This window comes from Episyrphus balteatus, chromosome 1 (genome assembly GCF_945859705.1).
Source record: "Episyrphus balteatus chromosome 1, idEpiBalt1.1, whole genome shotgun sequence".
NCBI lineage: Eukaryota > Metazoa > Arthropoda > Insecta > Diptera > Syrphidae > Episyrphus > Episyrphus balteatus.
The window spans coordinates 176,520,145-176,547,717 of record NC_079134.1 but is presented as its reverse complement, the minus strand read 5'-3'; the positions used below and the strand labels follow the sequence as shown (position 1 = coordinate 176,547,717).

The 27,573-nt window shown below is 29.7% G+C and overlaps 2 protein-coding genes across 8 annotated transcripts in view; one reads left to right on the top strand and one right to left on the bottom strand.

The window, feature by feature from the left end:
- LOC129905576 (polycomb protein Su(z)12-like) overlaps positions 1-27,573 on the top strand; it is a 95,814-nt gene that overhangs the window by 4,770 nt on the left and 63,471 nt on the right. The window contains exons 5-8 of one of the 3 annotated variants that reach the window (XR_008770618.1): positions 3,195-4,032; positions 4,095-4,855; positions 5,117-5,239; positions 10,841-10,950. Coding sequence is in view for 2 of the 3 variants with exons in the window: in XM_055981080.1 (XP_055837055.1) it covers positions 3,195-4,032; positions 4,095-4,855; positions 10,841-11,022 (1,781 nt within the window). In the remaining variant the exon portion in view is untranslated. Of the gene's footprint in view, positions 1-3,194; positions 4,033-4,094; positions 4,856-5,116; positions 5,240-10,840; positions 11,197-27,573 lie in introns of those variants that run through there. The other 2 variants (XM_055981080.1, XM_055981081.1) reach the window with 2 other exon arrangements.
- LOC129905573 (uncharacterized) overlaps positions 13,119-27,573 on the bottom strand; it is a 41,543-nt gene continuing 27,088 nt past the window's right edge. For 4 of the 5 annotated variants that reach the window (XM_055981071.1, XM_055981074.1, XM_055981072.1 and 1 more), the window contains 12 exons: positions 27,137-27,444; positions 26,580-26,754; positions 22,955-23,087; positions 22,561-22,704; positions 22,091-22,291; positions 20,082-20,150; positions 19,883-19,992; positions 18,960-19,174; positions 17,975-18,113; positions 17,404-17,509; positions 16,303-16,447; positions 13,119-14,878 (listed from right to left, as the gene is read on the bottom strand). In XM_055981071.1, coding sequence (XP_055837046.1) covers positions 13,575-14,878; positions 16,303-16,447; positions 17,404-17,509; positions 17,975-18,113; positions 18,960-19,174; positions 19,883-19,992; positions 20,082-20,150; positions 22,091-22,291; positions 22,561-22,704; positions 22,955-23,087; positions 26,580-26,754; positions 27,137-27,444 — 3,049 coding nt within the window. In that variant the 3' untranslated portion in view covers positions 13,119-13,574. The remainder of the gene's footprint in view (positions 14,879-16,302; positions 16,448-17,403; positions 17,510-17,974; positions 18,114-18,959; positions 19,175-19,882; positions 19,993-20,081; positions 20,151-22,090; positions 22,292-22,560; positions 22,705-22,954; positions 23,088-26,579; positions 26,755-27,136; positions 27,445-27,573) is intronic. The other variant, XM_055981075.1, reaches the window with a different exon arrangement.

Here is a 27,573-nt window from a genome sequence, read left to right as displayed (position 1 = left end):
AAATTGAGCAATAGTGAACAAAATCGCCCTTAGGGTTTCAATAGAGTAGCTTTAAAATATTAAGGCGAGGAAACACCCCTAAGTATGATTAAAAAATAAATATTTAAATTTTTCATACAACATGTATGCAAATGACGACCACGATGAACAATTTTTTTTATTTTTACAGTTTTTTGCAGAGGGGGACATTTTAAAATCATGGTAGGTATAGGTATGAAATTCAAGGCGTATAAAAGTGAGATGGGTATGGGTATGCAACCCCCCTGCTTGGGCTCACTATAGGATTTGGGATGGGGGCAAGTTTGGGTATGTACAAAGAACTGTTAAAAAAAAAATTGTTCTTCGTGTTCTTCATTTGCATACATTTTGTATGAAAAAATGAACTTTAAAAAATTAATCAAAAATATAAATACACGTTTCCTCACATTAAAATTGTAATTTTTATTAAGTTAATATTTTTATTTAAGTCAATAATTTTTCAAATAAAAGTATTAGCGTATTAAAATTCGTGCATCCCTAAAGGAAAGTTGAGACAAAAAAATTTTAGTTGAAAAAAAAAATAATTCGAATTAAAAAATTCTAATACGATAGTATTAGGATTTAGGAGTTTGACAGTTATATAAAAGGATCTGTGAAACCAAAATAAAAAACTTAAGGTCTGTTAAATGAATTTGATCCGCACAGAAAAGATCCGAAAAGACAAAAATATGATAAGAATAAGAAAAAATGGCAATGAATATCTTTAGATTCTTTTAAATATGAAGAAAAAAAATGTGAATAAAACTGTGTCTGCAAAAGAATTATCGAGATAATTTCTCGATTTAACTGCCAAAATTACTCACAAGCAAAAAGAATGCGAGAAATAAGATGTTTAAAAATATTTCATAAACTTGCATTAAGTTTGAGATGTTTTTTGTTTTTTTTTTTTTTTTATGAAAATATAATTGTTAATTTCATGCGTAGGCTAATTTGTTTTCAAAACATGATAAATAATAATAAAAAATATATTCTGTAGAATTTTCCCCAGCTATAGAGTAGCGTTTGGTAGATATTTAATTTTTGGACCAATAGTTGATATAAAAAAAAAACGCTTTTGGATTTATCTTTTTTGAAAAATGGAATTATCCCTTTGGAAAACAAACGGATGTGAAATTAGATCTTATGTTTAAATAGATGTATGTATTTATTTTGTTTCATTTAAATTTTTTATAATTTTTTTGTCTAGCTTTAAGATAGTTTTAAGATGATGAAAAAAAAAAAAATGAATTTAAAATTTAAAAAAAATCGGTCAGGGGTGTGGGTACCCAATTCAATTCCCGGATGGGACAAAGAATTTTTCTTTTTTTTTTCTTTTATTTTTAAAGAAAAAGAAAAAAAAATAAAAATTCTTTGTCCCATCCGGGAATTGACCGATTTTTTTTTAATTTTAAATTCATTTTTATTTTTCATCATCTTTAAACTATTTTAAAGCTAGACAAAAAATTTATAAAACGTCTTTGACTTAATATGACTTATTTTGTATTTGTTTCAACAAAAATAATGTGCACAAAATCGATAGAAAAGGTTTTAACGAACAATTAATAGCTTTATTTTTTGTCGTAGGACATTCTGAAGCCGAGTTATTCCCAAAAAACGATATTTTTGGGTGGTTTCGCACCGGTTTTTCGTGCGTTTATTTATCAATTTCTCGTTCATCTTTGGTGATAAAGATTTGATTTTTTCTGTAAAATGCAGGAAATTAAGAGGACTACAAAATAGGTTAGAAAAATGTTGACCATAATATAAGCTTTTTTCGAAATAAAAAAGAAAATGTGTTTTTTAACAACTAGAATATGACTTTAACTGGCTGCCATTTTGTAGTAACTCACTTTAATACAATTAAATTACATACAACGATAAAAAATAGTATAAGGAAGAGAATGAATGTTCATTTTTTTGCCTAAGACATACTGCAGCAAAAATATTAGCTTGGAAGTAAAATATCCCAAAAAATGCATTTTTGTGAATAACTCCGCTAAAAAGAATGATCAGGTGTTGAGAAATTGGGTTTAAGCCTTTTAAATATACCCCTATCGATCCATGAAATAAAAACTGACAGTGCCTCTGTGCGCAAGGTCAAATGACGCTTTGACTGGAGTATAGCTTTTTTATGAACCATTAAAAATTAATAAAATTTTAAACTCAAAAACGCAATCTTTCCCATGTAAATCATATGGGGAATTGAAATTTGCGATGCAGAAGTACTTAATATTAATATTCTTACTTTTACAGAATCTTTTTTTATCATTTCCAACAATATTTTCGAGTATATCGCAAGTAAAAATGGCAATGAATATCTTTAGATTCTTTTCAATATGAAGAAAAAAATTAAAAATCTGAATAAAACTGTGTCTGTAAGAGAATTATCGAGATAATTTCTCGATTTAACTGCCAAAATTACTCACAAGCAAACAGGATGGGAGAAAGGAAGATGTTTAAAAATATTTGATAAACTTGCATTAAGTGTGAGATGTTTTTTTTTTTTTTTTTTTTTTTTTTAATGTAAAATAATTGTTAATTTCATGCATAGGTTAATTTGTTTTCAAAACATTATAATTATTTATAAAAAAAATATTCTGTAGAATTTTCCCCAGCTATAGAATAACGTTTGGTAGATATTTAGTTTTTGGACCAATAGTTGAAAATAAAAAAAAACAAGCTTTTGGATTTATCTTTTTTAAAAATTGGATTTACCGCTTTTGGAAACAAACTAATGTGAAATTAGATCTTAAAAGTATGTATTTATTTATGATTCATTTAAATTTTTAAATTAAAAAAAAAAGAAAATAAAAAAAAAAACTTTAAAAAAATTCTTTGTCCCATCCTGGAATTGAACTGGGTACCCCCATTCCCTTGACCAATTTTTTTTTTAAATTTTAAATTCATTTTTATGAACAAAATTGTTAAAGCTTCTTTTTCAATTTTATACAAAAAAGGATTTAGCCTAGCTTTTTTGATGAACCATTAAAAAGTTATAAAATTCTTAACTCAAAAACACAATCTTTCTCATGTAGGTAAATCATATGGGAAATTGAAATATTGATATTCTTACTTTTACAGAATTTTTTTTTTATCATTTTTAACAATATTTTCGATATAACTTTGAACAAAAAAAAGTTAAATTTTTCTTTGAATCAGTCTATTGTACATTCTAGATATGCCATCAAAGCGACCAAAACTATGTTCAACAAACTTTGTATGCGAACTTGTGGTTTTTGAAAAGAATTGTGGAAGTATCGGGGAAGGAGAGTATGAAGCTGCCCTCCAGGAATTTTCCTCAACTAGTCTCAAGTGTTTTTCACCCAAGAAAAGAACATGGGAAACACTGCCAGACAGCTACATCCCAGTTACTTTAAAATTTGACGTCTTCAATCAATGTCCTATGCTTAAATTCCGATTAAATTGGTCAAATGCATCCATATCAAACTTTGTCGATGCTAAAAATATGTGTGAGAATGTAGTTCCCGACATGCAGAACATCGAAAGCAATAACACATCTACAAATATTAACAACAACAATAATTCCATAAACGTGCAGCCAAATCCCTTGAAACCAAAAATTTTAGTTGAGGAAAAGCTTCAAATAGTTTATAACTTTATCTATAGCAATAACACACGGCAGCAAACAGAATACACCCAGGAGGTGGTTTGTCCGTGGTGTGGAATAGATTGTCTGCGTTTGTACGCTTTATTAAAACATTTAAAGCTGTGTCATGCACGATTTAATTTTACATATCATCCAGCTGGCAACGGAGCCCGAATAGATGTAACAATCAATGATTCTTATGATGGATCATATGCTGGATCACCCTATGACTTAGTGGGCCCATCTGGATGTTCTTTCGCGAGGACATGTGGGCCAGTAAGGCGAACATGTGTAACAAATTTGCTTGTTTGTCGCCCACGTCGTCAAAAAACTTGTCTTGATGAGTTTCTTGTTTTGGACGAAGACGATTTAACGAACCAGAGACCCTATATAGCAGGTCATAACAGGTAAGTTAAATATACATGATCTCTGAATCTTCTTTCAAATAACTTAAACGAAACTTTAAAAGGCTCTACCACCACACGGAAACGTGTTTACCTGTTCATCCTAAAGAGCTTGATATCGATTCCGAGGGAGAAAGTGATCCTCTTTGGTTGCGTCAAAAAACCGTTCAAATGATCGACGAATTTTCGGATGTTAATGAAGGTGAAAAGGAACTTATGAAACTATGGAACCTGCATGTAATGAAAAATGGATACGTTGGCGACTGTCAGCTTTCATTGGCCTGTGATATGTTTCTAGATGCAAAGGGACGAGAAATCATTCAAAAAAATCTGTACCGCAATTTTATATTACATATGTGTTCACTATTCGATTATGGGCTAGTTTCACCCGAGACTTTATATAAGACTATTCAAAAACTGCAAGGAATTCTAAGCAAGTATCCAGATGGCCAAAAATTAATATCCGAGTCTCGGGCAACCCAGCTGGAATTCTGGTTAAATGTGGGAATCCACAAACAAGTTGAACAAAAACTTAAATCTCCACAAAAGCAAAACGAGAGCCAAAACTTAATAGATGGTTGCTCTACCAGTTTATTAAACAGCAAACCTTCGAAAAATATGAAGCCCCCAAAGCCAAAAACTATACTTATTAGCAAAAATTGTTTAGGACTCAATGCATTAAAATCACCCTTAAATCAAACAACAGCGAAGAACAATCCAAGTAAGGCGGAAAAACGATCGCCAAATGATATTAATTCATCAAAGCACATTACCGAATTATCAGTTCCGAAACCATTAATGAAGAGAAGACTTTCATTAGTGAAAGGTGAGTGTAAACCTTTTATTCATCTCCCATAGAAATTTTATAAAAACTACGATCCATATCATCTGGGTCATACTAGGCACATAATCATTTCATTTTTTTGTGTTGGTTTTTTTTTTCTGTTTCAAAATATAAAAATTTTTACAGCATTGACTCATTTGGCGCGTTCATTCAATAGTTCATTTTCACCCAAACACATTCGAATTGTCACTTCTGTATGATAAAAATACAATTTAATATCTTCTTTTTTTTTTTCAATTCCAGACGATTTCTAATTGAATACATTATATACATATGAACTGATTTTAATGTATAATTTTCTTGTTTCGTGATATAATACTTCTGTCCTCAAATCATCGCTTTTCGAGTAACCTGTCATATACCTATGTAGGTGCCTTTAAAAAAATATTTAAATAAATCTACTGAATGCCTCCATATATTATTTAGATATTAAATTAAAGATGATTTTTTTTTTCGATCAATTTAAATCTTAGCCACGTAAATTATTGTAAAAGATTATTTTTTGTTTTTATTGCTCTACCGTCGCACGTATGTACCTATAACCCAATAGTTCTGGCTTCGGAAAAAGTTTTTAATGCTTAATCTTAGTACTGGTGTATTGCCACTTTACCACTTTACCACAGATATTTGTCTAAAATACGGGAGGCAAGTTCTATTAGGCAATTGCACATGGTAACTCAAGTTACATTTAGAAAAGTTTCCTAAATAGATAGTTTTTGTCAATTTTAAAATAAATTTATACGAAAAATAGTGTCCATGAATGATTTTAAGCATTTGCTAAGAAAAAAAAATTAAAATTCTGTTGGTGACTCAGATTATATTAATAGGACACATGGTTTAAGAGTTTTCAAGTTTGAAGTTTTTCATGACCCTGAACTTTGCAGACAATTTAACTGCTGGTCTTTGGACTTCTGCCACTGCCGTAAATCGAATTTCAAAAACTTAACAGCAATCGCTTCGTCTGAATAAATACTCGATGTGCCATTTTTTATTTTTTTTTTTGTATTTACCGTTTTTACTGCAAGAAGGTTGGTGACACGTTGCGTAGTCACGAAAACTATTTTTATTTTTTACTTTTTAATCCAGAAAATCGCTAAATAAAAGAAATTTTCATTTGGCATGAATAAAATTTGAAAAAAAAAAATTGAGCATATTCAGTAATGAGCCCTGATACAACATTAATAGATTTAATGAACTGATAAGTGCAAGTTCACAAAAGAATTTATTTTCTCAGCGTGACGGCTTTCAGAAAAAGAAAAGGATGAGTTCTCAAATTAACTGATTTTCGTTTATAAAATCGTTTCGGTAAATAAAAAAAAAACTAAAAAATGGCGTATAGAGTATTTATTGAGACGAAGCGATTGCCCTTAAGTTTTTGAAAATCGGTTGAGTTTTACGGCAGTGGCAGAAGACCAAAGACCAGCAGTTAAATTGTCTGCAAAGTTCAGGGTCATAGTTTTTCTGTGAAGTTTAGAATATTAATTTATTTTTAATGAAGATTCCATGCATAACTAAAATGCCCGACTGCGTCACACTTACTTGCTCTCATGGTAAAAGGAACTCTAATTTTAAAGCTTTTTACGGTTTACCAAAATTTATAATGTGATTTTGTTTTAAGGAATTACATAAGTAATGTTAAGAAAAATAAAATTTGTTTTTATTCCTAATTAATAACCATTTTAAATCATTTTTTCTACAAAACCAAGTACCTACGATATTCGATTTCTTGTATAAATAAGAATTTTTAGAAAAAAAAAAATATTTGAAAATCGTTGGAGCTGTTATTATAATTATTTTTTATATATGTATGTATGGATTTTTACAAAATAAAAAAATGAAATAATTTTGTAAATATAAAACAAAATTGTTTTTGAAATTTTTAAAAAATGTTATATCGATTAAGGCCCTAACCCATAGAATCCGTTGCGTCCGTTCCGTCAATCCATCCGTTGAAGTTGAAGGATAGGACAGAAAGGGGTGACCCATAGAATACGTCGTATGACGGATTGCTTTTTGACAGCTCACTTCAAATTCCAAGGTGTGTTCGATATTTTATCGCTGAGTGTGCACTAAGGAAGTTCTGATGCAAGAAATTTTTAACTATTATAGTTGTTCTTTTTTTTAATAAAATAAAATGCATGACTAAATTTCCTGTAGGTACTTGCTCTTCAATTAAAAACAATTTTTATAACAAATTATGAGTTGTAGGTATGACTTTGGCATAGTAAAATTGAACTCTACAACAGAATTTGAGTATTTAATTGATATAATTTATTAGATATATCATTAAATGTTACTTCTATTACATTTTCTTCACAAATATACAAAAGTTCACAATTCATAAAATCGGAGAAGAAAAGAACACAGTTCTTAGTTCTGAAATTCCCCGGTGTGCACTCAGAAACAGAAAATCGAACTGATCTATTGTTGGCAACCAATGTCAAAGGATACGACAGATGAAAAAGTAGAAAGTTGGGCTACTTCTTCCGTCGAATCCGTCCGTCTCCGTCCGATCCGTCGCTTCCCATAAGAACGTGTGTATTTTATCGAGCTGTCAGTTGAAAACTTCGACGGAACGGACGCAACGGATTCTATGGGTTGGGCCCTTTACTTTATTGTTTCTGTACAACAATTTTAGTTGGAATCGGCTATGTCTTTTACGAGAAATTCATAAATAAAGAAAACATTATGGTGCCTATCGTGAATCTCCAGGGGAATTTGTTTCCCTCGGAATTTTTTGTGCGATCCTGAATCTCCCTCGGCATTTATTTCCAGGGAACAAAAAATCGTATGAAATGATGTCTAAGTTCCCCTGATTGCCGATACCAAAAAATTCCGAGGGAGACTTTTTATGATCATTTTCGCTCCCATATTTAAAACATGGGAAACATTTCAAGGGAAATTTTTATTCATGATAACCCCCTATATGACAGGTACCGTTAATGACGATACAACAATTTTTTTATTTCAAAAGTTGGCTCTGATGTGTAATATTACACACAAACATTTTAATCAAAAACTTTAAAGTCGTTTTTGTATAAAAGTAACTTTTCTATTTCTGTTTGGTTGTTTTTTGTTCTAAAAAATTTAATTTATCCGCTAGAGAATCAACTACAACTTTTAACCTCGAAGTTTGAAAACAAAAATCGCTTCAACTCCTAGTTCAGGCTGTAGCTAGATGTAAATACAGACGGACAGACAGACAGAATAGCTTGACCCACTTTTATGACATTCTCCATCATCTTTGTGTCATGTCTGATTGTTATCTCGGGTTAAATTTTTTACGAATCCTAAACTTGCCTTCATCGCAAGTACAAATTACAAAACTTTAAAGTAAGTGACAAAACTAATAGATGCGTCTATCTATTAGTTTTGTCACTTACTTTAAAGTAAGTTTCACTAAAGTTAAAACTAAATATAAAAAATTGTGTATCGATATTTGCTTATTTTAATTTATTTTAGCAATCACAAAAGGATTTTGCGATTGCTATAATAAAACGTAACTCTTATATACACTGCGCGTCACTTGAATAGAAACAACATTTTTTCTTTAGAAATTAGCGCTTTGGTGAGGTAACTTAGTAGATTTTTGGTTTTGCATATTCAAAGAGGAACTTTTAACAAACAATGTTGTAAAAACAAAAAACCCAAAACAGAAACAGTATGGCTACTAGTTGCGTTTTTTCGCATAACTTCACAAAAAACAGTGTTTTTTTTGCGTCACTTGAATAGAAACAAGCTCTTAAATTAGATAAAAATGATGAAAAATCATGGACAACACTAATTTTAGTAAAGCAGTATTAAACTTTGACATTATTTGCACATTATAACCAATTATGGGCTACGAGCTACCAATAGGCACCACAGAAAATGCATAAATAGCAGCAAACATTGGAAATGCACTTGTACTGTACACAATCGTGGACCTAATTGGAGAAAGTGATAAAAGTGTTTGGTAACTTCTTACAAATTAAGAAAATGATATTTTCTACAATTTAAGGATTGAATAAGTGAAATAAACTTTCGATTTCGTCCGGAATGCATCTGTTTTGTTTCTTTTGCGTTGTTTTTTCTGGAACTATCCTTGTGCAATCTCTAATACGGTTGTTTTTCCACGTTCCTAAACTTCTCAAGAGCTTCTACCATTATTTCTTTGTAAAAGTTTGCATCTTTTTTCGAAGCGTGAAGCTTCAATTTTGCTATTGCACATCATAAAAACAAAGCGTATTACTATAACACATTTTAGTGCCCTTTGGTGGCGATGCGATAAAAGTTATTCTTTCATAAACCAATAAAATAGGACTAATATTAAAGTGGTCCATCTGAGTTGGTATGTTTTCCTTTGAAATCCACTCTTTACCTCACTTCTTTTCAGTTCGATTGCAACTATAAAATAGTTAACTTTTTTGTAATCTTAGTAGAACGTAAAATGTTGTTATTTTGCATTTTTAAGGCTTTTTTAATGTTGTGCACCTTTTATAACTTCCATGGTATAACAAACCAACACATTATCATCGCACTAACACCACGTTTTTGACCGATTTTAGCGGCAAAGTGAAGGAAATTGCAGCTAATTTTTAAATTATTTTTTCTCTGCTCTTGATTTGGGTCTCGCCTGTCTTATTTTTTTTTTATTTAATCACTAGTTTACGATATGTTAAAAATATTCTAATCCAAATTTGCCAAATTTTCCAATATCTTTCGCGATTTTGCATAGTGCAAGTGCATTTCCAATGTTAGCTGCTATTTATGCATTTTCTGTGGTGCCTATTGGTAGCTCGTAGCCCATAATTGGTTATAATGTGCAAATAATGTCAAAGTTTAATACTGCTTTACTAAAATTAGTGTTGTCCATGATTTTTCATCATTTTTATCTAATTTAAGAGCTTGTTTCTATTCAAGTGACGCAAAAAAAAACACTGTTTTTTGTGAAGTTATGCGAAAAAACGCAACTAGTAGCCATACTGTTTCTGTTTTGGGTTTTTTGTTTTTACAACATTGTTTGTTAAAAGTTCCTCTTTGAATATGCAAAACCAAAAATCTACTAAGTTACGTCACCAAAGCGCTAATCGCTATTTTCTAAAGAAAAAATGTTGTTTCTATTCAAGTGACGCGCAGTGTATATGTATCTTGATTTCTGTGGGCTTGTTTTTTCATCACTTTCATGTGGTTTTCTTCTCTAGTTGCCAAGCTTATGTGATAAAAACCCTGTTTGATCATTTTAACCTCTAAATTAAATTTCAAGACATAAGGGTACATAGTACAGAATCTTTTCTTGGATTTTCCATAAAGAGTTGCCGTTTAAAACTAGCATATTGTGTTCACACTTTATGTCCACTTTTTCATAGAATTAGCCTTTATTTATTCGTAGCATAAGCAGTTTAAAATTTGCCCGACTACTGTGCGTTTGAAAAATCGTATATAAACAAAGTCTCTGATTACTCTGAAGTATTATCTGTACATCGTGATGTTGTCATTTTGTTTTGTTTTTCTTTAAACAAGTTGTAATTTTACATTCCGAACACTCCCAAAACAAAGCTATGTTAGAAAGACTCCACGTTCCTTCAAATTATTTTGGAAATCAAATGGAGATCATTGTTCTGAGCTCAAACCTGATAATGTAACATATCATTAAAACAAATTTAATTGTGTAAAGAAGATGACCAGTTGTCATTATTTAATGAAATGTAACTTACAGTTGAATCTATTATCCTAGAATGCGAATTTTCGCAAAAAAAAAATGAATAGAAGCTAAATGTGCTTTCAAGAAATATGTAATATAAAGTGAGTATTTTCATTGAAATTATTTGAAATTTTTTGTTGAAATGCAATAATCAGCATTTTGCAGGGAAACTTATTTGAATCAGCAAAAGCTATTCTTTGGTCAAGTTTTCTAAGCATGCATTTAGAACGAACTATTTATTTTTATGAAATATTTCTTACATTATAATTTCTATCCCAAATTAGATCCACCGCTGACTAAAAAAAGTAGTCCTCAGAAATCAACTGCACTGCCACCAACGGAAAAGCCAGTCCACCAAATTATTACTCGTCGACAATCCGTTTCAGCTTTGAGTCACCAGCAAACTCATTCTCTCCGGACTCGTTTATCTGTTCCTCTAACAAAAGTTGATAAAGAAAGACATTGAATGTCTAAAGTTATCCTTTTGATAAATAATTTGCTGTATAGAACGTGCGATAAAAAATGGAGGTAAAAACTATCAACCTACTAAACAAAAATTAAAAAGTGTAAGAAAACTTCCCAGTTAAACACAGTTTTTTATTGATATTTTTAAGTTTGAATTCAAATAAAAGTACTTAATAAAAGAAATCTAAAGTTTTGTGTTCTTTTTTTTCATAATTATTTATTTATTCATAATTATTTTCATAATTATTTTTACCCTGCAAAAACTTGACGTGGTAGCTGAGTGTTTAAGGAGTTGGATTGCTAAGAAAAAAAAAATGATATGATTCCAAGTTTTTTTTAAAATTATTTCTTGGTGAAAAATAACAACCATTGAAATATAAGTATTAAAATAGTTATAAGGCCGAAAGGCATTAGAATTAAGAAAAATTAAGTATATCTTAGAGTGTCCGTATAGGGCCAGTAAGTTAGTTTTAAATAATTTATAAGTTTTCATGAATTTTTGTCTAGCTTTAAGATAGTTTTAATATGATGAAAAATAAAAATGAATTTAAAATTGAAAAAAAGGAGTTGGCTAATCCAATGTGCGCTGCACAAATAAGTTCGAATCCTGTTCTCGTCAAATGTTTTTTTACTTGCGATATAGGTACTATAGGGCAAGCTTAGGATTCGAAAAAAAAATCGAAATCGAGATAGCAATCTTACATGACATTACGATGTGGAGAATCCCAAAAAAGTGGGTGCTGCAATTCTGTCTGTCTGTCCGGCTGTCTATCTGTACATATGTATGTACCTCAAGCTACAGCCTAAACTAGTGGAGCGATTTTCTTCAAACTTCGATTTGAAATTGAAATTTTTGTTAAGACCAAAACTAACAGTACCTGTCATATTACAACGGAAATAGGAAAGTTACTTTTTTAAAAACGGCTCTAACGATTTTTATTCAAATTTTTGTGTGTAGTAACACACATAAGAGGCATCTTATGAAATAAAAAAAAAATATTTTTTGTACCGTTAACGGTACAATCAAAATTTGTATAAAAAAAACTTTGAAGAAATTTTATTATACAAATTTCACAAAATTTTCAAAAAACACATTTTTGGATTTTTTAAAAATATTAAAAGTTTTTTTGAAAATTCAATTTTTTGAAAACGTTTTGATGAATTTTATTGAAACTTCGGTTTTATGTGTTGAATAATATTTTCTATAAAATGGCATACCAACTTTTTTTCACAATATTATAAAAAATTTTGTATTTAATATTTTTGCATTCGATTTCAAATATTTAACTGTTATGTCTACCTTTGAATTCAAACAAACAACTTTTTCCCCCACAACTTATCTACTTGAAAAAATGTCTCCATTCAAATAAGAAAAAGTTCCCTGAAAAAAATTATTAGCGGTACGTACACAGGGAAAAAATAACTATTTTAATAGTTAAAACCGGGATAACTATTTTAAATAGTCATTATTGACTAATAAATCGTCATTATTGACTATTTAAATAGTCACATATACATAACTACATATTTTAATAGTTAAAATTGACCATTTAATAGTTAATTTGGAGAATACGTGTACTTCGATTGACTTAATAAATAGTCAAAAATAACAATTTTTTACTATTTTAAAAGTTATCCCGATAATAACTATTTTGTTCTCTGAGTGTACTTTTTGGGGAATTTTTTCGAAGATTCGTAGTAACAAAGAAGGCTGCTTTTAAGAAAAACTCGAGTCTATCCCATTTGAATTGCATTGGTTAAACTCCAGTTTAAGTTAAACCACAACTATGAATTTGGCCTTATGTATGGGTTTAAAAAAAAAAGATCCAGGCTTGGCAGAGTGTAAAATTGGATCTTTTGAAGTCAGTCCGCTTTTTACAGTTCGGGAACAAGTGATTGAAAGGTAATGGTGCAGAGTAATCGTTTGTAGATAAAGATAAAGGATGTAAGTACCTTCTCCATGGCGGATATGCGTAACTATGCTTTGAGTATGTACAAAAGTAAAAATTACGTAATTATAAAACTTACCATTTAAGTTGGCTATTTAAATTTCAATAAAACTAAAGATTATACAAATACATAGTTCAAAACAAACAATTTAGGTAACAATTCAACCTTTTATTCAACAATATAGAAACTCATCTTCCTTACACAAAAAAATAACATTTCTATTTTGTTTCTTTTTTTCAAGGTAGATAGGTAGATACATATAAATCTAAAGATATGCCTAATGGGATTTATAATTACGCCAAAACACTATCAATCCAACGAACAAAAAACAGTACACGGGGCTCGTGTATGTACTTTTTAATGGTGTAAATCAATCGGAGTGGATATTATATTGTATGGTCGTTGGAGTGAGTGTTTTCAGCTTGAATAAGGTTCTTCAAAAAGTCTATGACTTAGTTTAGTAACAGAAAGTTTTTCTTATGTATAATTATATAATACTAAAGATATTTGGTTCTCATATAGAAATGGATTCAATTAGGTGGTCTTGTCTTAAAAAATCTTATCTTATTTTATAGTAATTTACATTTTTGGTTTTACATAATTCTAAACTGAAACTTCTTTCGTGTATTTGGAACGATCATTTAAATCTAGAATTAACTTATCAGGTCGGCGTGGAGCTCGAGGATCACTATTTGGCTTAGCACCGTTGGAAGCAAATGATAGGTTGCTTTGGCTTCCATTATTATCTGAACGGAAAACGGGCAAAATACTAGCTGATGAAGTTATTGATCTTGATTTTTCTTTAGATAATAATATTATTTTATTAAGATCCCCATTAGCACTTCCACCAGTCTCATCATCGGTAGTATAAAATGTTAAATCTTCAGTTGAATGGATTTTTTTGTGAATTTGGTCTAAATTGTTTACACTACATGAGGGCGATGCAGCGCAGCTTTCTATTGTACTAGAAGTACTGCTTAAACTGCCGGTTATTGCAAATGGTGGATCACATTTGAATTTATCTAATTTTTTGTTGCTTCGATGCTTTACTGATCTCCTTCCGCTGGAACCAGACGATGAAGAAATTTTTTTCAAACTTCTACTTAATTTATTTCTACAACTATCACATATTAAAAAATGTTCACTTCTTTTGTAATTATCACAAATAATATTTTTTGAAATATTCCCTCCAATCAGTTTATTTTCGTTCGTAATTTTTACAGATGAACTAGATTTTGCTGCTCCAAGAGTGGAGGAACTATAAACACCAGATTTTTTAACTTTTGTCCTTGATCCCTGCTTTGCATGGCAGGAACCTGAAGATTGTGTCGTTTCTGATAAACATTTTTCCAATTCCATGCGTTCCACATTTTCACATATATTATCTAAATTGCTTGGTTGAGAACACATACAATCTAATTTTATATTAGAGAAACTTATACTGCCTTCCGGTTGAGGAGATCCTAGTTGTTGGCACGATAGCGTTACTGAACTCATTTTCTCTAATTGCTTGCAACTATTACACTTCATGTTTGTATTGAGTTGCAATAAGCTTTGCACAAAATCTTCACCAGTCATGGAAGTATTGACCGATTTAGCAGCAAATTGTACAGCTTGAGAGCCTTGGGTAATCGTTGTAACGGGTAATATTGATGAAATGTTATTATTTTGTTGATTTTTATCGGCATCATTGTTTAATGAAAATATTGATATATGGGAATTTTGTTGTTGTAATTTCGTTGTTGAAGATTGTAATTGGCTGCTGGAAGATGATTTTAAACTCTCAAGTAATTGCGAAATTGTTGTAACGGCGATGCCTTTTGGAGGTGCCATTTCCTGTATACGTTGTAGTTGCAAGCTCAGAAGTCGAATTTCTTCTAATGCTTCTTGATCAGATAATTTCGTTTCTGCAAAAAAAAAAATAAAATGTTTATAAATTATAACAGTCAATTTTTTGAAAATTTTTATATGTTGAATAATATTTTTTTTTTTTGAATGGCATACCAACTTTTTTTTTAAATGTTGGAAAATTTTTATATACCTTACTATAAAAATTATTTTATAAGAAAACAGATCTAACGATTTTCGACATTTTTTTCTAAAAATTCTCTTCTACATATACGAGAAATCAATACTTGGTTTTGTGTAAAAGATTGCACAGCCACACAAAAAAAAATAAAAGTTCTGACCTGGGGTTGCGACTAGGTTTTTCATATAGTTTTTGGGTCGCTGAAGCCGAATTGGCCCACATGTTTGTAGTTTATTTAAAACTGGTTTAATGATGAGCAAGAACTTTGTAAGGTGATTTTAATTGTCTTTAGTGTGCTGAATTCAAAACTGTTTACAGATTTATGCTATCACGTCTAGTTTTTGAGCTACACTCATCACTATTTTCGCTATAAACTCCCAAAAATATATATTTTCCGTAATATGTTGCTTTTTTAAGTCCAAATTAGAAGACGAATTTGGTTCAAAAAACCATTCATTACTTTGGAAAAAACAAGCAAGATTTTGAGGTATTTATCATAAATTTCTTTTTTCAATATCTTCGAAAAAAAAAAATATTTTGAAAAAAATAAGTACCTTAAGGACGTTTTAATATCCCGTTTCGAGATTGCATAAGTAGTTTTGCAAAAAAAAAAAAAACTAAACGGTGATGTAATTTGACGTCAAATGTACCCAAAAAATGCGTTTTTGACCTGTTAATATTCAACTATTTCGAAAACGTGACGTGCCAGGAAAATTTGAACTTCGGATTCGGACTTAGCACACAAAAATCCTTTAGAAACGAAGGCTTAAGAAAAGTTGAAAATATAATTTTTGCCTGCAACACTATTAACAAGAAATAAAGAATTTTACACTCCTGCAGGTTATTTCTTAGCTATACCACTTTCCACAAATAGTGCAATGCGATCGTCCATATCTACTCACAAAAAGTCATGCTCATAATCAGTAATCAACATCACTGAAAGCAATCATTGTTTAGTGCTAAGGGATAAACTATTAACCCAACTATAAAAAATTTATTTAACTTTAATGATATGGCAAGGAGTTAAAATACGGAAAATTTCAAGCTAGACCGTTTATGTTCGAAGTTTGAACTACGACATATAACTATTTTGAACTTAGTTCATTTAAAGACTTAATTGTGTTGAAACTTATCCAAAATGTCGTTGACAGTGCTCTCTATGCGTTTTAACCATCTACGTATATTTAAGCTTTTCACTTAAATTTTCAATACAACCATAATGTCCTGTTGAGAATATTGTTAAAATTCATTGTAGATATATTTAAATTATTGTTTATAAAAAAAGATGAAATAAATGCTTACCTAACTGTGCTGTCGAGGTAGTTGCTGAACTTGGATTCCCGAAAGTTCGTATTTGAGGTCGGAAGTTGAATTTTGCTCCAGAAGATTTCGCTCCCATTCCAATTGATTCAAGATGAGATTTTCCACTTCGCAAAACAATATAGACCTAAAATTGTTCCTTTTTATTTAATTGGCCAATTATGTATTAAAATATTTTTGAAACAAAAAATACAAAATTAAAATTTTTGAAAATTTAAGTCTTTCTTAGTCTTAGTCTTAGTCTTAGGCTTAGTCTTAGTCTTAGTCTTAGTCTTAGTCTTAGTCTTAGTCTTAGTCTTAGTCTTAGTCTTAGTCTTAGTCTTAGTCTTAGTCTTAGTCTTAGTCTTAGTCTTAGTCTTAGTCTTAGTCTTAGTCTTAGTCTTGGTCTTAGTCTTAGTCTTAGTCTTAGTCTTAGTCTTAGTCTTAGTCTTAGTCTTAGTCTTAGTCTTAGTCTTAGTATCAGTCTTGGTATCAGTCTCAGTCTTAGCCATAGTCTTAGTTACATGCGAAATTATGCACAGCAAAACAAAAAAACCCTTTACATCGACCGTAGAAATGTATGTATATCGAGTTTATACAGGGTGATTCAGGATGAATGTCCCAAAAATCTAGAGCGTGTAGATTGGGTTGAGACTAGAAAAAAGTCGTATGGTATAGGGGGGTCTATTCCCCCTTGTTTAGCCGGGAGAGGCAATTTAAAAAAAAAAATGACATAATTTGGAAAAAAATTATTAAATTATTATCAGTGGTTGCACCTACAATAACGTGCTATACCTTTTTGTAAAGCCAAAGACAATGTATTTTGATTTAAATTTTTAACTTTAAGGCACAGTTCTTGAAGAATTAATTCTCAAAATCAAAATTAAAAAAAAAAAATTAAAAAATAAAATTTCGAACTAATTTTTTTTCAAAATTTTATTTTTTTTTTATTAATCTTGAATAATGATGTCCTTTTCTTAAAGAAAGTTACATTTCATGCTACACTACCAACACGGAGAAGTCTTAATTCCTTCTGTCTTTTTTGTTTCTGTACATCTTTATATCAAAAAATACAAAATATAATATTTTGAATTGTTTACTTACTTTGCTCCCAAAAATTAATCCCAAAAGAAGTGTCACAGTTAACTGAGTGTGACTAAAGAATATAATATACAAAAGGTCGGGGTTCGCTGGTGACTGCAAAAATAACCTACATTAAAAAAAAAAATAAATCATTTAATAGTTCATTTCAAACAACAACAAAATAATGAATGAATCTTCAAAGGAAACCACCTAATTTAAGTTTAGAGAAACTTCAAAAACTTAAATAATGTAAAATTTGATGTTCTGCACTATACGCACAAATGATGCGATTCGCTCAACTTAAAATAAAAGTATTTTTAATTATTTTTTTGCTTAGTTGATGCGATTCATAAATAGAACAAAACCTTTAGTAAAGTGTTATTAACTAAGCCAACTATTAAGTTATTATTAAGCAAGCCCAACTAGAGGGGGCCAATTTAAAGACAAGTCTGTTGTGACATTCACATTCACTCCTACAAAAAAAAACCTTAAAACTTTAAACTTTTAGAAAGAAAAAAAAACATAATTGGCAGTTTCCTTTTTCATGTGTTACATAATTATGCATAATTTTTAAATAATTTTGTTTACTTACATAGAAACGTTCAAAAAGCATGTAAGTAAGAACTCATTATAAATTGCCATAGATATGAAACGGCTTTCGTTGAACTCTGATGGTGCTTTTCTAACCATAATACACAATCTTACTCCCCAGGCAAGAAATAGGACTTCCACTTAAAATTAAAGAAAAACAAACGAATTTAAGTTGAAGTTTTTAAGTTAAAGTTCGGTAAGGTTTGCTTGGAGACATATCAATTTAAAAAAAGCATGAATCTACATATATGTACCTTGAGTGCGAACAAATCAACCCATATGTCATTTTTTTAGATATTCTTTTCAATTGTTTCAACTGTCATTTTATATAAATGTTTTCAAGACAATGGCTCATATGCAGAAAGAATTAGCTTAAGCTAACATCTCACTTTTTAGTACCTAGATTTTGTTTAGATCTATCTCATTTTTTTTAGATAGATTTCAAGAAAATGTATTGAAAAGTGAGATAGAGCTTAAGCTCATTCTTTTTGCATATCAACCAATGACTTAAAAAATCTCTGTTTGAAATAAAAATCTTCAGAAATAAAAGCACAATAAGAGCGGAATTCATAGTCGTTACTCAAGTTAAGATTTTTTTCAACTTGAGCATTGACTTGAGAAAATATTTTTCTCAATCAAACTCACAAAGAAATTTGACTAATTTACGTAAACTCCCATCTAAAAATGTATTTTTTTAATAATTCGGTATCGATTTGATTTTGTGTTTGACGCGATTTAACGATATAACATTAAAGGAAAAACATGATAGAAAATAATTAAAAAAATATTTTGTTTTAGATGACAGTTTAATCAAATCAGTCAAATTTCATTGTGAGTTTGATTGAGAAAAATATTTTCTCAAGTCAATGCTCAAGTTGAGAAAAATCTTAACTTGAGTAACGACTATGAATTTCGCCCTAAATGTTGAATGTGCTGATTCGTTTGTAGTCCAAAAATATTTTAGTAGGTATAAAGAATTTACGTACTTGATGTAAAAGTGTAATCCCACCAGTCCGTTTTACATAGAAACGCTTTCAGATCATCTGCCGTCCTTTTAACAACAACTATAGGTGGTGATACTAGGGTTCTCACTAATAAGCAAATTCCAATTACCCCACAGATAACCCCTAGCCGCCTTAATAGAGCTGCATCAGTTATTTTCACAGCCTTTGCTGATCGAACACGGAAGATTACTGATATTCTATAAAAAATAAAATAAATTGTTTCTTTTTTTATCAAAATGTATATTTTTAAAATGTACATGTTTGCTTGTATACACAAAATATGTTTTTAAATTATAACGCATGTGCAGGTGCACACACGAATCCAAAGCAAATATAACCTTCTTTAAAAGTTATTACTTTACTTTATAAGTTACGAAACTAGAACTGAGCGAAATAAGACTAACACGGCTGTTCTAATATTCGTTTGAATTTGAAAACGGAAACGAAAATCAAATCCTTACGGATTGAAAACTTTTTTGTTGGAGAATATTTTTTTCCGGTTGCGAATTGCTACCCGGATTGAAAACGGCAAAAATTTATTTATTGTAGATCCATTCGTTTTTCGAAATACTTATGAAGCCACAAAATGTGTTCGAATACCGAATTCGGAGCAGCTAAAATTCGAAAACGGGAGAAAATAGAATTCGAATGGAAATAAAACCTAAACTTTGTATTGGAAGCAACTTTGAAATTAATTAATTGGCGAGAAATATTAAATTTATAAAACTGACCATTACTTCAAAACGATAGTGGGCTCATGAGTTAAATACTATCGTACCCTTGTAAAAAGAAAGATTCAAGTCGATGTTTAACCGACTTATATAAAATATTAATATACGAATATTTAAAAATGCATACATATGTTTATTATAAAATTTAAAAAATATTAAAGTATTCCTACTCACCGCCATGTTTTAAGCATTAAAGCTCCATAAGTCAAAGAGAAACCAATTTCGCGAAGCCATATTCTTGCTGTACAAGTATACAGTGATGGATTGGGATACATAACGATTGTCTGCAAAGTATAAAAATTTCAATGCATGTATAGAGAAATTTTTTTTCATATGACTGTAGAATTTATAATTAAATAATATATAAACTTACCGTACAATAAATACAAAACGCACCCATCGCTATCACCCTCAATAGAGCAGGACTTGCAGCTCGAACAACCTGCAATTGAATTATTATTAAATTAAGTAAATATATTATTTTACCTGATAGTATTGATTGCTGGTTCAAATAAATTAAAATCTTTCATAATCTTCATTAAATTTAACATTAAGTATAAAAATAATTGGTATCCATCAAGCTCCTCTGCTCTAAAAGCCTGAAAATGTATACAAAGTGCTTTTGGTCCTCTTCGCACAAATTGTAAGAAATAAAACTAAATCAATTCCCTTATGATATGAACAGCCTATATTTCTAAACTTTAAGAAAATACTTTACTATTTGTAATTTAAAAAGTCTCACTTCATAATTAAGTTGTTGCTTGCATTGTCGATTGTATATGACCAAAAGCGAACCTAATTGTATTATATTTTACCATAATTAGTTAGAGTAGTTTAGTATGGAAGCACGTTGTCTTTTTATAAAATTTTTGTCGCCTCTCCACTTCGTGTCCTTTACATCCCCAGAAGTGGGATTAAGTACAGACACTTAATTGTTCAAAGCATTTTAATAAATTAAATGCACCAAGCAAATGTATGTTTTTTGAGAGTTTACGTTAAGAAATTAAGTTGTTAGGTAAGAGATTGCGAACGCAGCTGGGTAAGTTGATATAGGGTAATGTCATTTTTACATTTGCCAAAAAGTAAATTTCACTCAAAACGTACTTAGTCCTCAATAAGTACACAATCAGCGGCATTTGACCCAATACAGCTAAAGTTTTTCCAAAAAACTTGAATGAATGAACAAAATTGAAACACAATTAAGAAAAACACCCGTATCTCCCCAATTCTTGTTTGCATGTATAAGTGTAAAGAAATGAACGAAGTAGTTTTAAATTTCGAAAAAATGTTAAAATTTACGCCGGCATTAAATTAAAAAAAATACGTATACGTATACGTATATATGAACAACAACTTTGGTCTAGATGCTAACATACCATAATCAAAATTAAATAAGCATTAACACCCAATAATTGAACAAAATCTTCATCTTCTTGTCGCCAGTGTTAATAAATAAAAAGGAAACAAAATCCTTTCAAATAGAAATCAAAAATTTAAAAATATTTCTTCAGCCTCGTAAATTCTGCTTATTTTAAAAATATAACAAAACTAAAAAATAATAAATAAGTAAATGTAAACCAAACAATAAACAAAATTTATAATATAGTTTGGTTACTTGGGAACCAAAAGGCTTTCGAAAATTTCGCAAATTCCTGCAAAGCGACTGTAGCGCTACATCTCAGTGGATTTGTTTCCCGGTGTCACTTCTATTTTTATAATGATTCTATGTAAACATTTTTATATTAATATTCAATTTTCAAAAATTATTTAAACCAAATTAAGTTATTTGGGAGTTGTGTCTAAGATGACATACCTTTTCTAAAAACTGAACATACAGATATTTATAAGTGATTTAGATAAAACAAAGCATATTATTGAAGTTTCAAATAATTATTTTAAATAAAGTCCGCCTTGCAGTGTAACATGGCATACATTGTGGTAAGATGACATACCTATGTACCTATGTTATTATTAATTTTGTTGAGCAGAGTTGTTTTTTAACCAAAGATTTTTTTACAGCGGCAACTGGGATTTTGATGAAACAGGGCTTATTATAGTACTTATGCCAACATGACATAAAAGTGCAAAAATTTTGGGACAAAAACACTGTGATTTTCTAGAATTTTATTAACATACAAAGTTTGTAGTACACACATGATTCTATCCATTCAACTCTCAAATAGAACATAAAACTGTTCTTACAAAAAAATTGTTCATTTATTATTTTTCGAAGGTAAAATTCTTCTTTCTGCTGCTCAAAAAAGACTAATTAATCGTAGCGCATATAGTTCCTGAGAAAATGCATCTTAACCGACTATGTCATCTTAGATGCAACTCCCCTATATGCGGAGAAACTAGTAAGATGACTGATGTAATACATACCTTAACCTGTTGATAACGAAATGTAAACCATGCGGCTGGTGGTAACAGTCCAATAATAGTACACGCTAGCACAAGTATACTTGTCCTCATTGGCCAGTTAAGAGCGGCTATGCATGGAGAACTATCTTCGCATGAATCACAACCTTCTGCACACGGCAAGCATTCGTACTCCTGAATATTGTTGTACGTTGAATTTTTACCCTAAAAATATTGTATCATTATTTGTATTTGGATTTAGCGTGTAATGTTTAAGGTTTCTTAAGACAAGTCTTACGTTTGTAAAATAAATTCAAACTATAAACAATAATAAATTGAAATTTTCAACGTAGGTACTGCCATGTTTTAAAAATGTACTAAATAGTTAAAATATCTTTTTTTTTTAAATACGTTTTAATTGAATGTTTTTTGTTGAACAAATATGCATAGAAGAAAATATTTTAAATAAATTGAAATATGCACTATGTGCGTACCAGCATAAGTTTTTCATATTCTTCCTCTAAAATACTTCCGTTGAAAAATTTATGCATCGATATAGTGTCTGGGAAATAGAATCCCTTTCGGCATATACACTTGTAGGAACCACGCCTGAATCCCAGTCCTTTTAAAGCTTCACACTTTGATATAAAAAGAATAGAACAGAAAAATTACCTATGTAATATTTTTTAAAAGTATGAATATGTTACAAAATAAGAAAAAATTTCTTTTTGGAAAAAATTGTGTTTATTATTTATATAAAAACAATTTTTGTTAGTCAATATTAGAGATTGGTTTACTCTTTAAGAAATTTGTGGTAAATCTCCAATCCAAATTATATGTACATTTATTTATTTAGCATGATTTTCTGTCTCCTAAAAAACAACTTACCATTGTCGTGCGTTGCTTGCATTTGTCCGTTCCTGCAAATATGTTCAAAGGCTGCACTACCCCTAAGGTATTACGTTGTGGGCATTGATCAATATCTACACGTCTTAAATCAATATCAATACCCGATGTTCCTCTGTTGATTAAAAAAAATAAGCAAGAAATATATTATTAAAAGTTGATGAATATAAAAATTCATGCCTATTAGTGAATTCGAAGGATTTTACTCCCGCGAAGTTGGCAGGATTGTCCGTAAATTCGCATTTGGATTTTTTTTAATAAGTGAATACGACGAATAAAATATATTTTAAATTCTTATTTTACCTTTTTGTTTTGCTTCTTTAATTCCATTAAAAACGCAATTTTTATTTTTATTGTATCGATATATTTCGAGGGCCTTTTTGCCTCATCATCAGGATCTAGTAATAAAAACATGCGTTTAATACTAAAATACATTAATAAATTTATAGTTATACCTACCAAAAATACTAACAATAAATTAATGATTTAATTCGTATCTCTTTTCTTATAAAAATTATACAAATTAAATTTTAACAGACATTTGTTTTGATATAAAATTTTTTTAAAACATTAAACAAAGTTTATAGAAGTATTTAAAGTACAAAAATATCTTAAAATTTTGAATTTAACTGTTTCTTAAAGAAACAAAAAGGTAAAATAAGAATTCTTAATAAATTATAATAATCATTAAACAAAGTTTATAGAAGTATTTAAAGTACAAAAATATCTTAAAATTTTGAATTTAACTGTTTCTTAAAGAAACAAAAAGGTAAAATAAGAATTCTTAATATTTAATCCAGCAATACAAAAAAACGAAATATATATTTTAAATTGTTGAAATACCCATTTTTTTTATTTATACCTTCTACATTTTCTCTGAACTGTTCCCTATTTTCGTTCTCCAAAAATGTTAAATAAACACAAATATTTGTTAAGATAAATTTTGGCTTACATTTTTGCACTTCCATATTTTGTTTGTTTATTGTTCTGTGTTAATTAAAAATTTCCATCAAATTCGTAACAAAATCTGCAGCAACATGAAATGAAAGATTTTGTATGGATCGCGATTAATCAGTTGTACCAAAGAAGTTGGTTGTTCAGGGCCTGTTATCGGCATTTATCCTTATTTCTTTCGTAGAATTAAATAATAGCAAATGTTGGAAATTAATTAAATTTTATGGAATACATTTCTCCTTGTACCTAATTGATGCAATACAATATACATTTAAAACACCTTTGGTATCACAGTCATATCCCTACTAACAATTTTGCTTCTATAATGCTTTACAGAAGCAACAATGGCATCTGCAAAGCTTTATAGAACCAAAATTGTTTGTCGGGATACCTAGTTATTAATGTTCTAGATTACCTAAATTATTTTATAATTTTACTACACATTTATTTATCTTTTTAAAAGAGTGAAAAACATTCTTTTCTTTTTTTTCAACATTAAAAACAAAACAAAAAATTACTGTCAGGCCTTCAAGCTTAAATAAACAATAAAGTTGTCAATAAATGACTGCATTGCTACTTACAAAAAATTATTTGAATTAGATTGATGGAATTTGCGACCACTGTTAACTAGGATTGCATAAAAATAATATAAAAAAAACACTAACGTAAACAAAAGCGAACCATAAACCAATGCTGTTCTTTAGACTATACAAAGTTGGTATATAAAGCGTTCATATATTGTTAATGCCATGAGCCTTAAAGACTTGTAGCGATTTTTTTCTTATCATTTTACTTTACATAATATGTCAGCCATTTGCTAAAGCATAATATTATTCTCTTTGAATGGATAATATGCTGTGGGCTATAATTTGCAGAAACGATTGTTTTCAAATTCGTACACTAAATATGACCATTCACAACACAGACATTAAATACACGAATCAATTTAAGCACAAATGTACGAGTATTATACTCATATTTTCTGTTTATAGCAATGTGCTGATATACCTACATATGTATATAATATATCTCACTTTTTATGTGTGTAGGTTTATTAAAAATTTAAATTATTTAGGGATTATATGACACAAAAATGGTTCTTGTTTATTTTACTCTTCACTTTCGGAGCTTTGAAAAGCAGCGTTTTTATTCGATATGTAAATTTTTTAACAAAAAATAAAAATAAAAGTTGCTTATGTTGCATTCGTTTGTGGTTTGTTATATTATTTTTTTATTTATTCCAAAATAAGATAACCAATTAATGAAAGCTATTGTTTTCATATAAGTTCAGTCAATGAGGAGTCAAATGCAGGGGATCTGAAAAAAGTTGTGACGTCAGCAAAGTTTGGATGCAGTATTGAAGAGTGGTTTATCTTGAGTTTTAGCGGTTATTTCTGAGTATGAATCTCAGTTTGAGTATTGTTTGGTCTTGTGGAGCATCCGCCATTTAAAAAACGCATTATGCTCAATATGTCGAGAACGACTGGTTGAACAGAAATTTTCAACGACTTTTTAGATTGGAAATATAATTTATCTTTCTTTCTCAAGTACAATATTTTTCTCTAGGAGCTATACTTTCAGAGTTACATTACCGCAAATATTGCATTTTTTGATAAGTGAAAGTATATATCTAAGAGAAAAATGATGTACTAAAGAAAGATAGATAATTATATTATATTACCTATATCAATCTAAAAAGTGCTTGCAAATTTTCAGTCCAACCACTCGTTCTCGAGATATTGAGACTATTGCGTTTTTCAAAATGGCGAACGCCCCACAAGATCAAACAGTACGCAAACTGAGATTCATACTCAGAAATAACCGCTCTTCAATACTGCATTCAAACTTTGCTGACGTTAAAACTTTTTCGGATTTTCCCCATGGGCTGAACTATAAGCAATTTCACTTTACATAGGCGTATTTAGACGAAACTTTTTTAAAATATTATTTTCATTTCATACATATCGTCGGTATTTCGGGAACTAGGGCGATTGTAGGTCTTGGTGAACATTGAAAAATAGCATTTTTAGTCAATATCTTGACTAAAAATGAAAAAAAATTATTCGCAATTCTTTATAAATTTTTTAGACGAACTCCCTGAAGTGTATAAATGTACGTTTTCCTTTCTATTGGTGCTTTGCCAAAAAAAACACTCCTAATGTACCAACAAATATAAATTTTTCATATGCAATTTTTATACAAATCAAATAATTGGAGTAGTGAGGTGCCAAAGTAAAAGTATGAAAATTAATTGTTCAATTTGTAACAATGGTATCAAATTTATAACATTTTAAATAGGTACAATATAAAACATTGCCTAAGAATATTTGACTATACTTAACATTTCGTTAATGACTTTAATTATACTTTTTCCATAGGTATGATTAAATTTATCTTTATCCATTAAAGCTATACCATGATAAGAAGTGTATGAATAAAAAAGTTTTTAGACTGTTTTAATAAACATTTTAGGGCCTGAATTAAAAAAATCCATTTGTGAGGTTAGAACATGTTTTCCCCAAACACCACCGATCATTCCTGAATAAATTAAAAACCCGTTTAACTAATTTATTTTATTTACTAGTTAATGAAGACTTTCAACTTCAATTTCTTAGAAATAAAAACTTTAGTACCTAAACATTATTTTACTTACTTGAAGAAATAAGTTCCATTTTCAAATCCGAAAAAAGGGACGGTGTATGTCAACATCCAAATATTTCCGCCACCACAATCATAGTAAGGCTTGGACCATCTCCCATCTTCATAATGCACGGACAGTGTGTCTTCTTCAACTCTTTCATCAGTTTTATTAGAATACAAATGAAAAGCTAAAATAGAACAAAATAATTTAATTTCTGTCAATATTAATAATTAAGAATAATTGAAATGTTATTTTAATAACAAGGCAAAATTGCAAAAAAAATGTTCTATTTGCTATCCACCAAGCTACCTACAATATATATTTTCAATAATGGAGTATTTTTTATACTAGATATTTGATCTTATCGATACCTTTCCGTAAGAATGCATGAAGTGGGAAGGTATATCGATATGCAAACCTTACAAGTTCAAGCTCTTAACTCACTTCTTAGAACATTTTCATTTTCTTAAGATCGATCTCAATGAAATACACTGAAAAGTGAGTAAAGAGCTTGATTTAATCTTTTTGCATAAGACATTGCATTTTTGTTTCAAAATCGAATTTGTTACCTTTGATGTATTGATCGTTCCGAGCAATGACTTTTTTTGCATTTTTTCTTGCCAGAAAAAACCATTCTGAAGTATTCCCAAGATAGTGATATTCTGTTGCTAAATCCTTTGCAAATAATGCTCCTTGATTTGGTGCTGGTAGCCTATAAGCAAATGGACAAAATAATCCTTGTTGTGATGGATGCTGATTCCAATCGAAACAGTTTCCAGCTGCAAATATATCGTCATCGAATTCTACCATTGACAAAACTGAAGCATGTAAGAGGTTGACGGATGCCTGCACTGAAGGCGATGTCATCTTGAATATTCTACAATAAAAACAAAGAACGAAATTCATTAATTTGATTTTTGTTCCTGAGACTGCAACTTAAAAAAAAATAAAATGTTTCTTAAAAAATTGATATTCAGTTCCTCTGTAAACGTATGGATTTAACATA